This window comes from Phyllopteryx taeniolatus, chromosome 1, assembly GCF_024500385.1.
Source record: "Phyllopteryx taeniolatus isolate TA_2022b chromosome 1, UOR_Ptae_1.2, whole genome shotgun sequence".
Taxonomy (NCBI): Eukaryota; Metazoa; Chordata; class Actinopteri; order Syngnathiformes; family Syngnathidae; genus Phyllopteryx; species Phyllopteryx taeniolatus.
Window position 1 is genome coordinate 11,077,831 of NC_084502.1, and position 16,961 is coordinate 11,094,791.

Consider the following 16,961-nt stretch of genomic DNA (forward strand, 5'->3'; position numbering starts at 1 on the left):
TTAGGCTTTCTTCCATGAGCGGACCGTTGTAAACTTGTACCTAAAGCACGTTGTTGTCTTCCTACACACCGTCGTGAATTGGCGTACGTGCGCCCTATTTTCAAAGAGCAAACGTAGCGGACGCGCTGTGAAGAATCCGGGGTGGCGGTTGTGCTTCGGCCGTGAGAAAAAAAAAAATAAATAAAAAAAAAAAAAAAAAAAAAAGATGGCGACTCGTTAAGAAAGATAGGATGGCCTGAAGGGAGTGATGGTGTTTGTCGGAAAAATTATTGCCAACGACAAAACTGTTACCATTTTTTACATTGGGCTTAAAATGAAACGGATATCTCGCGTCCGCATTTTGAATGCGTGTGTTCTGACAGAGTGGAAGACGTACAGGGTGAATTGAAGCGGCAGGCAAAAGCGGCCAACTTTGCTTGTAGCAGTTAGCTCGCCAACGGCACCAAAGCACAGCTGGCCCTCGTTAGCTAACCACCAACAACCACCAAGCAGCAGTCAGCACAACAGGAGGAAGGAGAGCGGCGAGCAGCCCCATCATAGCCCGGCACATCGAGGTGTCTACGGGTCAGTCAACAACAGTTTACAAGGAGACTATGTCGCTTGTTTGGAGCTTGTAAGCGACTCTGTGTCCGCTTTTATTTTGTTATATTATGTCCAACCGCTGCGTTGACTTGGCTGTTGGCGTGAGAACACGGGAGCCAATGTTTGCCTAATTCTCACCTTGTAGCTAAGTAATGCTAGCCAAGATGTTTCGATGGCACGGAGCTGGGAGGAAAAATCGCAGGCCTTGATGCTAACGTTAGCTTCATTTGACACCGATGTCTGAATCAGACCAAAACTCAGTGAATGATGAAAGCGAATATAGACTTCTTAGCGACCCCAAAGTCAACTGCTAAACATCATAATTTTTTTATGAGTTGTTTTGACTGGAACAGAGTCGTTTTGTGGTGTCGGGAGCTAACTCACCCAAGTCACTTGTCACCAACATTGATAAAAACTTGGTGTAAGACAACGTCGACATTTGAAAGCGTGAGTGGTTCTTTCTGTTATCGGTTGACCACTCGTTTTGTAGTCATTATTTAAAAAAACGTTTTAAGAGTGCGCTGAATGATACCTTTATGTATGGCCTTGTTTTGAGTTCATGGCCTTCATGCCATTGTTAAGATACAAGCTCAGGAACATTGATTGGACGAACATATTAATATAAGTATAAATCAAATTCTCTTGACTGTGTGTGGTCATGCTAAATTGTTTAAAAAAAAAAATTTTTTTTTTTTAAACAATCACATTCTTCAACCGTGTATATGTAACAAAAACATGAACCAATGGTTGTGCATGACAACTAATGTAATATTTAGGTTTGCAAAGTTTCCTCCTCCGCTTTTAATCATGTTGATTATCAAAGGATATGACTTAATGTTGTGTCTTGAGTTGGGGGGAGGGGAATTGCACCAGGCCTTACAGTGGAGCAAAACAAACACTTCCTCTATGGTCTTCTCATACAGTATTTAGGGATTGATATGGAGGTCCTTCAAATTATTAAGTTGTGAACTTCTGTAGATATGCGGCCCAAACATGCCTCTCAGTTTATCCCCTAATTTATTGTAACGCATCAAGATGACAGGGATGCTTTGCTTACTATTACACTGATAAAATATAATGATTTTCTCCCATATCTATGTAAAATTGTTAATTTTTGTTTGTTTAAAAAAAATAAAATAATTTAAGATACAATTTTAATGTAAACATTTGCCTCGCTATTAATTATTGACTTTGCAATGACTGGCCGGCCCCTCTTGTGTGGGAATATTTTGTGCCATAGAGATTTTGAAAGGAAACCTAAGATTGTTTTTTTTGTTCTGTCGGTGTGTACTTTGTTGAGCACTTCCATCTTGCTGAATTGTCTGTTGAGGTGGCCACCTGCAATATCCTGTGTATTCATTTGTTTTTCAGGGTAATGGAGGGGGAAGAGTTTATAGCTCCTCCGGAGTGTCCAGTTTTTGAGCCGTCATGGGAGGAGTTCCAGGATCCTCTGGGCTACATTGCCAAAATACGTCCAATTGCAGAGAAGTCTGGAATCTGCAAAATTCGACCTCCACCAGTAAATATTTGTTCATTTTTGCATCTTACTGACAAAATATTTGATTCACATTTCTCTGTGTCACATTGGTCCCAATATTTAGCCCTTGCCCTTTTTATCAATTGGGAGTCAAAAGATTTTAACCAATCTGTTGCCTAATTGTAAATCGACGAATATTTAGTTTCGGGGGTGTAGTCAATCATGGCCAACTGTGGGCCTGTGAATCCCTTTGAGACTCGTGTGTTTAAGGGCTATACAAATAAACTTGACTTGAATATTCTGAATACATTTACACAACCCAGGACCTTACCTTAATGAAGTGCCTATGCAGTGCAATGTCACTGAAAATGATTTGAAAACATAAGCTCATAAGCCAGTTTTTCCAGACTGATTTAGCTATTAACAAATTCTCAACGGTGTGCAGTAGTACAGTTGTTGCTGCTGTCCTTTGATATTGCATAATTGCTTCACAAAGAAAATTCTTGATCTGGTATAACCAGCCTAGCAAATCTTGCAGTTAATTTGCAGTCCTGTCATTTCTGTAATACTTTTCTTATTGTTCACCAACATTGATAAACTGTTGAAGCCCAGTTGTACTTTACAAGGTAATGTGTTCATCCTATGCACACCTTGTAAAATCCCAGTGAGAGACACAGCTGTAGTTGAAGGGCCTTTGATGTAGCCGAGCTGTTGTACAGTGTATAGTATAACATGGAGTTTTATTGAATAAAGAATCTGACCTTTACCTTTCTGTGCACAGTTTTTCTACCAAAAAGTGGCGCTGTTTTACCTGGGGAAAAAATTTAACTGCCAGCTGATCTATTTGGACATGGCCACCCAAAAAACTACGCATTTGAATTTTGCAAGAAAAATGTAGACATGGGTCACCCTTCGAGAGATATTGCCATATAATTGCAAACACTTGCGAAAACCTAGATGTACAAACACGAGTGCATCCACAAAAGCGTCACGCTGGGGTACAGTGAATTCATAGTTGAGATGGCTCATGACACAAATGTTGAAAACCGTAATGTTCAATGTGATGTTCTTAATAGGACTGGCAACCACCATTTTCAGTGGAGCTGGATACATTCCGATTTACGCCACGCATGCAGAGACTTAATGAACTGGAGGCAAGTTATTTAAAAACCAGCTGTTTCATATTGTTAGTTGAATGAAGTGTTTAAAGGTGCTTTTCATAGTTGTTGTTCTTCATGCCTCTTTTTTTTTTTTTCCCCCAGGCGGAGACAAGAGTGAAGCTTAATTATTTGGACCGCATTGCCAGGTTCTGGGAGATTCAGGCTTCCTCCTTGAAAATCCCACACATCGAAAGACGAATCCTTGATCTTTTTGGTCTGTCAAAGGTGACCGAGAATTTCACCTCTTTAGTTTAACATGCTGTGCGTTATTTTGTCTTGGCCTATGGTTTGCTTAAGTGGCTTGGTGTTCCAGGTTGTGTCTGATGAAGGGGGTTTTGAGATGGTCTGTAAAGAACGACGTTGGGCCCGTGTGGCACAGAGGCTTGGCTACCCTCCAGGCAAGAACATTGGTTCTCTTCTGCGTTCACACTACGAGAGGATTGTCCACCCTTTTGAAATGTTCCATTCTGGTGCCAGCTTGCCGGTATCGTTCGACACTCAGCTACGTTTTTTAATTAAACCACGTGACAAAAGTTCACATTCATATTTTCTCTTTGATGGATTTCACAGCATTGCAAGCCAAAGCACTACGACGGTGAGGATGTGGATAAGGAATACAAGCCCCACTCCATCCCCCTGCGTCAGTCTGTGCAACCATCCAAAATGAGCAGTTACGGGCGCCGAGCAAACCGCTGCCAGCCAGATGTAAGTCAAAGTGCTTAGTTGTCATAATGATCGTTTTCTATAGTAGATACATTTTCTAAATATTACGTTCAGGGTTACATTTATATGCCTCTAAACTGATCAACTGTTACATGCTTATGTTGGGAGCAAGTCATTTATCAAAAGCATTTTTATTTGTAAACTGGCACAGTGCTCGTGTGAAAATCACTTCACACATTATTTTCACTAACAGGCCCTCAGTCTGTCTTGAATACAACAGCTGATGTCCTACAGTCCTTAATAATCATCACTTTAACAGTTTGTTTCCTTTGCATGCCATTACATTATGTAACGTTAAGTTTTGAGTTTTCTGGAATTCCATCAGTTTGAGTGTACCCCCCCAGACACACACACACTGAAACGCACATTGGTTATTTTATTCATGGATGTTTGTGGGGACAGGAAACTGCCAGTTTTGGTGTGTCAGGTGTGGGTGAGGTGTGTCAGAAACGTTCTAGGACTGGGGTCACAAAACATACATTTCAAATCCAAACTACAAGTTCTCGAAGGTATCCTCCTGGAGTCTGACGTACTTTCCCACCATTCTATGCCACTTCATGTAATCCTGGAAGGATTCTTCTGGGCTTAGTCATCACAGCCATGTACACTGCCACGGAGCGAGTAGGGAGGTAGCTCCAGCATGGCGAGGAACTGTCGGATGCTCTGGGCATTGTGAGCAGGTGTAATGTCATGGTAAGGCAGACACAAGTTGTCTTGCCACAACTCTTTGCCTGTTCTCGGTAGGCTTTACAAGATCAGGATCTTTGGGGCCGATCAGCGAGTTTAAAAAAACGATAACCGATCCGATCACAAGATGGAGGAATGTGTCTTTTTAAATGACCTGTTCATTTACTGTACATACTTGTGTACTTAATTGCTCAAAAAAATATATTTGCAATAAATCATGTATTTGTTCCCCTATTTATGCCAGTGAGGCACAGTGACAGACAGAACAAATGAATAGTCTTCTATTAGATGGCAGGAAGTAAATACAGAAATTAATGTATCCACTTTTTGTGACATTTTTGTTTGTTGGTGTGCCGTGAAAATTTTCAATTGTAAAATATGTTCCTTGGCTCCATAAAGGTTGGAAATCACTGCTCTAGTCAGATCGTGTATTCTAATCAGTCAGGTCAAACCAACATTACATGACAGAAATAATGGTTGCTAATTAAATTACTTTATTTTTAATTAGATTACTTCACCCACACCGAAACTTTTGAGCATGATTCGACAGAACGCCGGCATGTTTACGTCCAACCGTTCGTGGTACCACTAGCTTGCTAGGCTACATAACATTTTATTGCCTGCTTGTGAGCTGTATTGTATTAAAAGTATGTGAACATACCTCAAGCAAGCCTTAAACGAACGTCCTCTCCTGTCCTGAGCACCGGTGACCCCCAACACACGTTTTCCCCCATTTTGTCCTTATAATACAAAGCTGTTGTCGTCGCCACTGTAACGAGTGTATCCGGTCGCATTTGAGTTGACAACATAAAGCCCAATGATGATAGAAAACATGATGCGGCGGTATCGAAATAAAAGATTTGATTGCAGTAGTCTGACATAGTGCAATCTTGAAAGAGCAAATATGTCTTGTAGTCTGATACGCCGGGCATTACGTGTTGTCTGTCAGAAGTGTTGTCTGTTCCATACCGCCGACGTTTTTTTTTTTTTTTGTATTAAATAACTTTATTGGCCGTAAGATATTTACAGGACTACGCCAAAAGACACGCGACGAGGCTAAAAATCAACTAGCTTTTGGATTCAAATATATTGTGCACGATGGCGACGCAGAGTAATTGTCTTTTGCGGAGCTGATCGGATCGGCGAATTATGACATTAAACCCGATCAGCATAAATTGCTAATTATCGGGCGATACCGATAAGGCCGATAAAATTGATGTAAAGTCTAGTTCTCGTGCACTGAACCAAGCAAGCTGCAGGATCTTTTTTTTTTTCCTGGTTGAGGATCATTGACGGGAAATACTCAGTTTGTTAGAAATGCTCCTTTTATTTATTTATTTTTTTCTTTTTTGACTCTAATCCTGGAACATTTCTGACACCTCGTATGCAGCCTTTGTTAGACATTAACAGTATACAGTGTTGCCTTAAGATACGAGTGACAAACTTGAGGTACGAGCACTGAATGGTGGCAGTGAACTATATTTAGCTTACTTCACAGTAAGCAGCAGTTTGGCAAATAGTGAACAATTTATCTAAAAAAAGAGGCTTCAAGATGTTTAAAATCCCCAACCTGTTGAAGTTTACTGTCAAACAAAACAATGAGAATTAACCTAAAGAAAGGCTCCGCTAGCTTCATGGTAACATAAAATGGAAAACGGCATTGACATGCTAACGATAATCATCGATAGTTGCGGTTTTAGAAAGCTTTAAGCAAAGGATATTTGAAGCGTGGAGCAACACGTAAACAAATAATATAACAATACTTACAGGAACCCCACAAGGAGCAACACAATGGTTTGAATTGCTGCATTAAATCCTGGTGCACCAGTTTAATTTTTTACATTCTATTTATTTATTATTATTCTGTCTTTATAAAGTACAATATTATAGAGTACTAGTTTCCTTTTTAAAAACAAACATTTAGATTTTTTTTTTTTTAGGCTAGAATACATGAATGGCATTTCCCTTTGTTTCATTGAGAAATGATTTGAAGTACAAGTGTTTTGAGTTTCAAGTGTAGTCACGGAACAAATTAAACTCATATCTCAATGTGCCACTGTGTAAGTATTGATGGAGCAACCAATAAAATGTCTTTAGGATATTTTGGGCTCCAGAATAATTGATAAACCAATGTGAGCCACTAAATCGGCTTGAATGCATCTTTGTAAATGTTCCATTGCAACAAGGGAATTTCTGCCAAAAATATTTCCTCATGTCCTTTATGATGCTTGTGGCAAGTTGTGATGTCAGTTCATAGTCTTCCATCGTTAGTTCATTGGGGCGTGATCGTGCACCGCAAATACTGCACCGTCAATTGCCTTTCATGCCATCCTGTGGCCGCCCTTTCGGAAAATGGATGGAAGGGTCTTCTGTTGTTTGACATTCATTTTCTCACCTGCCTGAAAGTCTATGTTCCGCCATCTTGTGCTGATGCTGCTGTGTTGCTGTTCTCTTCTCAATCCGGTGTGTTTATGTGTGTCTGGAAGATGTGACAGTGCACTTGGGTCGCATCCCAGCTTGCTTTACTGCCATCTTGCAATGCACTTATGCCTTAACCTGCCATCGTTGGTGTCAGCTTTACTACTTGGTTGCATTCCCCCCAGCTACCTTCATGAACAGACATAGTTTTGTATCTAATTTTGAACATCTAAACAGTGCAACTAGAAAACTAATAAAACATTTTTATCACAAGCCCATCTTGACTCATTGTTAATCGGAAACATTTATTTTGAACATTTTCATAATTCAGGGTGTATTTTTGGATAGAAACACTATTTCTCCAATGTTAGTTAAGGTTGATGAATAAAGAAAGAGAGATGAGAATCTAAAAAATACTTTTTTTTTTTTTTTTTTTTTTTTTATTTATTTATTTTTTATAAAACCACAGCTACTTGTTCCAGCTCCTTCTCCATGACTGTCCCACCTGTCCTCTTCTTCCTCCTGGCTTAGTTTATTGTTGCTGTTGTTGTGTCCCCTTGCAGGGTCCAGAGGATCTGAATCCCCATCCTCTCACCGCTGGCTCTCAACACATCTCAGCGGTACTGCCTTTTGAGCATATAAGCTCACCCTCAGCCCCTATTCTCTTCCTAAGGCTTTCCTCTTCCCACTGCACTCTTCCTGGCATCTACACATTTTTTTTTTATCGGAACTAACCACTTAAATATTTTTATTAACATGCAATAAAATTAACATTTCTCACAATCTGGTTTGGATACCACATTTAACGTGGCTGTTTCTAACAAGTCAGTATGCACAGTGATATTGTAAATGAATACAGTTTTTGAATGAGATAACATGCTATTATCCTGATTTCCCTGCCCAAAATTTGGCAGTGGGTGCTGATATATGGCAATTTCCAGAAACGTAGACAAAAAACAGTTTGAGGGTTGTTTTTTGAGTTGCTACATGGTTTTTTTATGACATTTGGGCCACTTTGCATCTCTGCCTGTCATTTGTATTCAGATGAGCTATGAATGGCACATAATTTTCATTTTATGCCCAGTTGTCACCAAGGTTTCTTACTGGCTACTTTGTTCCTATCTCAAGTTTTTCTTCTTTTGGGTTGCGCTTTGCTTGAGATTATGTTCAGTTTCTGGGTTGCGCTTCTCTGATCTTTTGAGTTTTTCTACCATATTGTACAAACAGTATAAGAGAGAGTAACACCCCCCAAAAAACCACGAAACGCCAGGACAGTGAAAACTGAATCGTGATATAGAGGTGGTTTATTGTAGCTAATTTCTCCAAGCCAAGCGGTCATTAGTGATACTGTTCCACTCCATTGACTGTAACAGCAAAAAGCCAAAACAATTCATTGATCCTCACTTTTTCCTGGATCTTCACCAAAGTGTTAGGGTTTTGCTTGAGGCAAATGCCACCCAATTGGTTTTGGAGTTTTTGGTAGCTTTAACCAACAAACAATGATCAAAACATAACCACTTGTGCCATTTGCGCTTAGAGATTGACATTTCTTTCACTAACTTACTAGCTAGAAAAAGTGTAGTATTGTCACTGGTCAGGTTGCATTTTGACTGCACATAAAATATTTGTAGTAAAACCCCAGTGGTGTGCATTTGCTTGTTTTAGAATGGCTTGTGTGTAATGGTTATTTTCTGGACATGGTGCTTTTGGGTATTTTCTGCACATGGTGCTTTTGGGCCAATTTCGGTGCTTTTGGGCCAATTTCCAAGTCTCTTTTCAGTTAGTTGATTTTGTGTGGGTATTTTGTTTCATTGCTTTCAAAACCGTTGTCTACTTCTGTGCTGCAGAATTCACGAGATTGTTCAATGTTGTGTGACTCCATGAGAATAGACCACTTCGACATAGTGTATACCTTAATTATTCACTTAAAACTTTTTCCACATTAAAAAAAAAAAAAAAAATTAAATGTTTTCAAATGTATTAAAGAAAATACATGTAGTGGAGTATTCACAGCCTTTGTCATGAAGCTCAAAATTGAGCTCACAGGCATCCTGTTTCAACTGATCATCTGTATGTTTCTTCAACTCAATTGGAGTTTAATTTAGTTGATTGGATATGATTCGGAAAGGCTCACACCTGTCTATATAGGGTCCCAAAGTTGATGGTGCTTGTCAGAGCAAAAACTAAGCACAGAAGTCAAATAAATTGTAGACCTGAAACAGGATTGTCCAAAATTACATATCTGGCGAAGGGCACAGAACAAGGTTCAAATGAGCATTGTGGAAGAACGGAAAAAGTTCACAACCACCAGGAGTCTGCCCGTTTAAACTTGAGTGATGAAGAAAAGGGGCTTAGTCAGCGAGGTGACGGAGCTCCAGCGGTCCTCTGTGGCAGGAACTTTCCAGAAGGATAAACAGGAGTGGCCTGACAAAAGCCACTCCTGAAAGACAGATGGCAGCCTGTCCACGCTTGATGTCAGACTGTGGCGACCGTTCATCTTTCAGCATGACAAGGATCCAAAACACACAGCCAAGTTCAAAAGAGTGGCTTCCGGACAACTGTGTGAATGTCGTTGAGGGGCACAGCCAGAGCCCAGACTTGAATCTCATATCTTTGGAGTGATCCTAAAATGGCTGTGCACTGACGCTCTCCATCGAACCTGAGGGAGCTAGAGATGTGCTGCAAAGAGTAATGTGCAAAACTGCCCATAAATAAGTGTTCAAAGCTTGTGGCATCATATTCAAAAAGAAAAGCTGTAATTGCTGCCAAAGGTGCATCAGCAAAGTATTGAGCTAAGTTAATACTTAATACGTGTTAATACGTGTTGTGTACAGGTGACTTCTTAGTTTTTTTTCCTTCTCATCTTTGAGAGAGATGCAAGAATTTCAGTAGAACTTTTTGTACTGTGTGTCGAATTTTGTGGAACAAAATTAATTGAATTCCATTTTGGAATAAGGTTGTAACACAACAAAATGTGGAAAAATTAAGTGTAGTGACTTACCAGATGCGGATTTGTCAAATTTTAGCAAGTGTAAAAAGCATTTTTAGATAAATCAAATGGTAACTTTGGAACATTTAAATTGTTTTCGAAATGGAAGATGTTTTCTTTATTGATCATAATTTTAAACAAATACTTGGCTTTTGTGGTACAAGACTGGTTTGACTGAATTATACCGCCTATGTACCACATTGGCATGTTTCCATATCAGTGTTGAATGAACTGAAAGTGGTTTTGTTAATCTTTAGTTATATTCTATTTAATGGTTGGAACTTCTTTTAAATTTGTAGTTTGGTGATGGGTCTTAACTTTTAAGCTTTCCCTAATGTCTAACCTAGCTAGAATAACCCCTTTTTGCATTGCTTGCGATCTTTTTTGCCCCCCTGCATTTGGCACATTGCTTTGGTCTGTGTGCTGTGGAGAGCAGCGGCTGTCTGTCCATTCCTTCATGTTGACTGTGTACTTTTTTTCGCAGCCTGAACCTACTGAGGAAGACATAGAGAAGAACCCAGAATTAAAGAAGTTGCAGATCTATGGCGCAGGGCCCAAGATGATGGGACTTGGACTCATGGCACGGGACCGAGGCATTAGGAAGAAGGGTAAGAGAAAATAAATGGACCATAATCCAGCATGAATTCCGAAAACCACTTTAAAACCTTTCTTCTAGATGAACTGCCTCAGACTGTAACCATCAGGGACAGCACAGCATCTTCTCCTGGTGTCACATCTGTAAATGCGGAGCTTCAGGTTCCTCAGGGGGGAGAGAGCGACGAGCGCTCAGCCACTCCCCATGTTCCCCCCGTCAGCATCACGGTCAAGACAGAGGTCAAAACAGAAGTCAAGGCTGAAGTCAAGACTGAAGTGAAGAAAGAAGAATTGGCTGAGCATCTTCACAAAGAAAGTCGTCAACATCTTACAGATGGTCCGTGCACCAAAATGACCATGAGGCTACGACGCAACCTCAACAACATGCAGTGTGTAAGTAATCAAAAAGGTCCACCCAGATACGAGTCAAAACTTGATTTGTAATTGATTGTTGGTACAAACAGAATTTTGGAAACTTTTTTGGAGCAATCTATATATCGCTGGCGTCTGGCAGAAACTCATCTCCAAACCAATCTCTTTTCAAGAAACCAAAAATACAGCATGATTGTTGAGCCATCAAGACTTTACTGTCAAATAGAGACATTTGTAAAATTTGAACAGGTTTCAGCCCGACACCAGCGATACAAAAAATAAATAATCAACTATTACAATTAACGGCTCCAAAGATAACCATAACCTTGAGGGAAATTTGCTTAAGACAACAGTGCCTAATTGAGATGCAAACATTTTGACAGTCTTGATACAATCATCAGTTAAAACACGCATCATTCGAAACACTTTCCAAAAGACAGCCATACAAATAAACTTGTATATTATATCTATCCTTATATTCGACCTGACCTATGATTTTTCATTCTTGTGTCAAATGTTGTAGCCTATGTAGAAGAAAAATATGTCCATGGATAAAATGTGAAGAGCACATTCAATATTGTACACAACCCCAATTCCAATGAGGTTGGGACGTTGTGTTAAACATAAAAACAGAATACAATGATTTACAAATCATGTTGAACCTATATTTAATTGACTACACTACAAAGACAAGATATTTATTGTTCAAACTGATAAACTTTATTGGTTTTATCAAATAATCATTAACTTAGAATTTTATGGCTGCAACACGTTCCAAAAAAGCTGGGACAGGTGACAAAAAAGACTTGAGAAAGTTGAGGAATACTTATCAAACACCTTTTTGGAACATCTGACAGGTGAACAGGCTAATTGGGAACAGGTGGGTGCCATGACTTGGTATAAAAGGAGCTTCCCATTCACAAGCAAAAATGCAGCGAGGTTCACCTCTTTGTGAGAAAATAGTCAAACAGTTTAAGGACAATGTTCCTCAACATACAATTGCAAGGAATTTATGGATTTCATCATCTACGTTCCATAATATCATCAAAACATTCAGAGAATCTGGAGAAATCACTGCATGTAAGCAGCAAGGCCGAAAACCAATATTGAATGCCCGTGACCTTCCATCCCTCAGGCGGCGCTTCATCAAATACAGACATCAATGTGTAAAGGATATCACCACATGGGGTCAGGAACAATTCAGAAAACCACTGTCAGTAAATGTAGTTCGGCGCTACATCCGTAAGTGCAACTTGAAACTCTACCATGCAAAGCAAAAGCCATTTATCAACAACATCCAGAAATGCCACCTGCTCCTCTGGGCCCGAGCTCATCTAAGATGGACTGATGCAAAGTGGAAAAGTGTTCTGTGCTCTGACGAGTCCACATTTCAAATTGTTTTGGGAAAATGTGGACGTCGTGTCCTACGGGCCAAAGAGGAAAATAACCATCCGGACTGTTATGGACGCAAAGTTCAAAAGCCAGCATCTGTGATGGTATGGGGCTGTGTTTGTGCCAATGGCGTGGGTAACTTACACATCTGTGAAGGCACCATTAATGCTGAAAGGTACATACAGGTTTTGGAGAAACATGTGCTGCCATCCAAGCAACGTCTGTTTCATGGACCCTGCTTATTTCAGCAAGACAATGCCAAACCACATTCTGCACGTGTTACAACTGCGTGGCTTCGTAGTAAAAGAGTGCGGGTACTAGACTCGCCTCCCTGCAGTCCAGACCTGAAAATGTGTGGCGCATTATGAAGCGTTCTGTCGAGGAATGGGCCAAAAAATCCCGCCAACTATTGTGAGAAGCTAGTAAAAGGATAGCCAAAATGTTTGACCCAAGTCATAGTTTATAGGCAATGGTACTAAATACTAATAAACTTGTTTATAAACTTCTGATTTTGAAGAAACTAATGTTAAAAAAAATATATATTTTTACTCCTCATTAATCTTGCATTCAGCAAATATAATTTAGGGAATCCTAATTGACCAAAAACAGGAAATGTTTAGTCTGATTTCATGTCAGTGAGTAAATAAAGCATGTCTTTATATTGTGTATGTAAGCTTTTGGTTTACATTGTACTATTAAAGGTGGAGTCCTTTGTGTGTCGGATGTGTGGCCGTGGAGATGATGACGAGAAACTCTTGCTATGCGATGGTTGTGATGACAACTACCATACGTTCTGCCTGCTGCCCCCACTCACTGACCCTCCCAAAGGCAATTGGCGATGCCCGAAGTGTGTTGCAGAAGTAAGTCGTGGCTTAAAACAGAACAAAACAAACAAAAAAATCTGTCTATTGTGAAGAGAGTCTGGACCTATAAGACTTATTCGTGATGGATATTCTTATTTGTAGGAGTGCAAGAAGCCTTCGGAAGCGTTTGGCTTTGAACAAGCAACCCGCGAGTACAGTTTGCAGAGTTTTGGGGAGATGGCCGACGCATTCAAAGCAGATTACTTCAACATGCCCGTCCATGTAAACACACTCTCAAAGCACTGAGACCCGACCGACTCTGCTGCCATAATGAGAGAGAGAAAGTCATCTGTATGTCCTTCCCTTTTAGATGGTTCCCACTGAGCTTGTGGAGAGGGAGTTCTGGAGGTTAGTTAGCAGCATCGAGGAGGACGTGACTGTGGAGTATGGAGCAGACATCCACTCCAAAGAGTTTGGCAGCGGCTTCCCGATGAACACCGGCAAGAGGATTCTGACAAAGGAAGAGGAGGTGTGTGTGCTTGTGACATTTGTAAAATACTACAGTGCACTGCCTCTCACTTAGAAAAGCCAAACTTAACAGAGATTTTGAATTTTAAAATCTCCTTTCCAGGCCTGGGAAGAATTACTAGTTTAAAGTGCTTGTAGTTTTGGTTATCCCATGCCTATATAAAAACCACACACAGGTTAATCATATTTAAAGTTAGATTTATTTTTTTTAATTATAATTTTAGGTCCGATGTCAAGCTAGACTGAATATGTTGGAATGTCCTGGAATCATTTTAATTTTTATGGTAAAATGGCCATTTAATGTCCCGATGAATCATGAGGGCCAACATGCATGCGATTTGGTCTGGATCACCCTGTACATAGCGTTCTCTTGATCTTCAGACTGTCTGGAATACAATAGGAGAAACCACAGAGTAACTCACAATAAACACAGTAGTGTTATGTTGCGTAAATCAAGGCAAAAGTGATTCATGACGTTCAACCTGTGCACCTGTCAGGACTATGCCCGCAGTGGCTGGAACTTGAACGTGATGCCTGTGCTGGAACAGTCTCTCCTGTGCCACATCAATGGTGATATCTCTGGCATGAAGGTGCCCTGGCTTTATGTTGGCATGGTATTCTCCGCTTTCTGCTGGCACATTGAGGATCATTGGAGCTACTCCATCAACTACCTGCACTGGTACAGGACCCACCGTATTTATTAATTGTTTCCGCATGGTTCTGTATGCAGTGGAAACCCGATATTTGCGGGGGTTAGGGACCGGGCTGGACCGCAAATACCGAAAAGCTGCGGGTAATTAATGCCAATTCTAATGGCCTTTGGGGGGGGGGGATTTTTTTAAATTTATTTTAAACCCCCAAAATTCTTGAATAAGTCGGGCTACACCGCCTATAAGCATTTTCGGGGTTGGTCCCCTCACCCCCAAAAAAGGGAAAAATTCCACAAATAGTTGAATCCGCAGATGTTGAACCGTGAGTATGCAGGGGTCGACTGGACTAACACGATTGATCATCTTCAGGGGGGAACCCAAAACCTGGTATGGCGTTCCCTCAGTAGCTGCTGAGCGACTAGAGGAGGTGATGAAGAAACTGACTCCAGAGTTATTTGAATTTCAGCCTGACCTCTTGCATCAGTTGGTTACAATCATGAACCCAAACATCCTTATGGCCCACGGTGTACCGGTCAGTATCTCAATACACACATTCTCTTGGCTTAAAATGACTACATATGTGATTTGTTATTGTTGTTTATTTATTGACAGGTTGTGCGGACCAACCAGTGTGCTGGTGAGTTTGTCATCACCTTCCCTAGAGCCTACCACAGTGGCTTCAACCAGGGATATAATTTTGCAGAAGCGGTCAACTTCTGTACTGCAGACTGGGTAAGTGTCATAAGGCTGTTCTACAAAAGGGAAACTTGACAATCAGATGACTCCCTGCTGTTTTGTTGTCTTTGTAGCTTCCTGCCGGTCGTTCCTGCATTGAGCACTATCGGCGTCTGCGGCGGTATTGTGTCTTCTCTCACGAAGAGCTCACTTGCAAAATGGCAGCCAGTCCAGAGAAACTAGACCTCAATCTTGCTGCAGCAACACACCGGGAAATGTTTATAATTGTTCAGGAGGAGAGAAAGCTGCGGAAGGCTCTGATGGAAAGGGTAAGAGTTGGCAAACCTTTTTGTCTTTTTGGCATTGTTTTTTACACTTTCAGTTTCTGTCATGTTTCGCATCAGTCTCATCATCTGTCATTTGCGCTAATGGACTGGTCTGTAAAGTGTTGGACAACCCCATTGACTGAACTAAAAAAAATGTGGTCTGCGTCCAGGGCATCAGCGAAGCAGAGCGTGAGGCATTTGAGCTGTTACCTGATGATGAGAGACAGTGTGACAAATGCAAGACAACTTGTTTCCTCTCAGCGCTGGCTTGTTCAAACTGCCCTGACCGTCTGGTGTGTCTCTATCACACTCAGGATCTGTGCAACTGTCCCACTGACAAACTCTACCTCAGGTATTCCTGTCTTTTTTTTTTTGTGCCTTTACACGTCTGATGTTTGGCTTCAGAAATGAAGCAGCCGCTACTGTTTTTGTCGTCATACACAGTCTAACACAAAACTAGACTTGCAGAATTAACATTTTGTGGTGCCTCTTTGCAGGTACAGATATACCCTGGACGAGTTGTTGGCCATGTTACACCGCTTAAAGGTCCGCTCAGAGTCCTTTGATTCATGGGCCAACAGAGTAAAAGAGGCACTTGAGCAAGAGGAGGGAAACAAGATAGGTAGGAAACCCCCACTCACATTGCTGACATTATTTCAGGTATTTCTATGGAAACACAGAGTAGAATTTGGAGCCAAATTTGTGGTATTTAATTAAATCCCAGGGATTGATTACTTGGAGGTGCTCAAGACCGAAGCGGCGGAAAGAAAGTTCCCTGACAATGAACTTCTACGTAAACTCAACACTGTTCTCAAAGACATCAAGCACTGCCAGCAGAAGAGCACTGAGCTCCTCACTAACTCAACAACCAGGTTAGATGGAGCAAATATAATGTGCATACTGATTGGTCATATCAGAACATTGACACATTGCTGTGTTTTAGTGATGCAAAAATGACTTTGGCGGAGCTGAAATCCTTGATAGAGACGATGCAAAATCTGCCATGTGTGATGAGTCAACTGGATGAAGTGCAGGTGATGACCACATGTTAATAGAATTGGCATAAAACTTTTCAAGAGTAATTATTTTTTATTCAAGCCGCAACATTTTTCCCCATCAAGGCGGTTCTGCAGACGGTGAGTGACTACCAGAGCCGAGCTCAGGAGTTGGTTAACGAGCGCGACTGGAGGAGGAACGCTGCGCCCACAGAGTTGTTGCAGTCATTGCTGGAGCAGGGAACTAAGCTGCCTGTTGTGGTGCCAGAGTGTAATCTGCTCCAGGGCCTTAAGGAGCTGGGGCACTGGCTGGCAGAGGTCAGGCGCACCTTGGGCACAGAGGGGGGCGAGAGGCCGGAGGTCACGTTGGCAGTGTTGAGGAATCTGATCGAGGCAGGCTGCAACGTGCCTCAGAGCGCATCTGTAGATACTGCCATGGCAGAACTGCAGGAGCTACTCACTATTGCAGAACGTTGGGAGGAGAAAGCACAGATCTGTCTTGAGCAAAGGTACAACATAAACACAGAGGAGTAGGGGCAGATGTCACTTCACAACCAATCGGCCCTGTTCTCACGTTGTCAATTGTCTCC

The 16,961-nt window shown here is 41.2% G+C and overlaps 1 protein-coding gene across 4 annotated transcripts in view; it reads left to right on the top strand.

The window, feature by feature from the left end:
- Positions 1–205: 205 nt before the first annotated feature.
- Positions 206–16,961, top strand: part of kdm5c (lysine demethylase 5C) — a 28,715-nt gene continuing 11,959 nt past the window's right edge. Inside the window, exons 1-21 of one of the 4 annotated variants that reach the window (XM_061770819.1) lie at positions 206–613; positions 1,954–2,101; positions 3,136–3,213; positions 3,322–3,444; positions 3,533–3,703; positions 3,790–3,924; positions 7,611–7,667; positions 10,521–10,644; positions 10,713–11,023; positions 13,096–13,254; positions 13,360–13,479; positions 13,568–13,726; positions 14,223–14,404; positions 14,745–14,907; positions 14,988–15,107; positions 15,185–15,379; positions 15,547–15,728; positions 15,874–15,998; positions 16,101–16,248; positions 16,320–16,410; positions 16,498–16,880. In XM_061770819.1, coding sequence (XP_061626803.1) covers positions 594–613; positions 1,954–2,101; positions 3,136–3,213; positions 3,322–3,444; positions 3,533–3,703; positions 3,790–3,924; positions 7,611–7,667; positions 10,521–10,644; positions 10,713–11,023; positions 13,096–13,254; positions 13,360–13,479; positions 13,568–13,726; positions 14,223–14,404; positions 14,745–14,907; positions 14,988–15,107; positions 15,185–15,379; positions 15,547–15,728; positions 15,874–15,998; positions 16,101–16,248; positions 16,320–16,410; positions 16,498–16,880 — 3,194 coding nt within the window. In that variant the 5' untranslated portion in view covers positions 206–593. Of the gene's footprint in view, positions 614–680; positions 1,030–1,953; positions 2,102–3,135; positions 3,214–3,321; positions 3,445–3,532; positions 3,704–3,789; positions 3,925–7,610; positions 7,668–10,520; positions 10,645–10,712; positions 11,024–13,095; positions 13,255–13,359; positions 13,480–13,567; positions 13,727–14,222; positions 14,405–14,744; positions 14,908–14,987; positions 15,108–15,184; positions 15,380–15,546; positions 15,729–15,873; positions 15,999–16,100; positions 16,249–16,319; positions 16,411–16,497; positions 16,881–16,961 lie in introns of those variants that run through there. The other 3 variants (XM_061770829.1, XM_061770839.1, XM_061770848.1) reach the window with 3 other exon arrangements.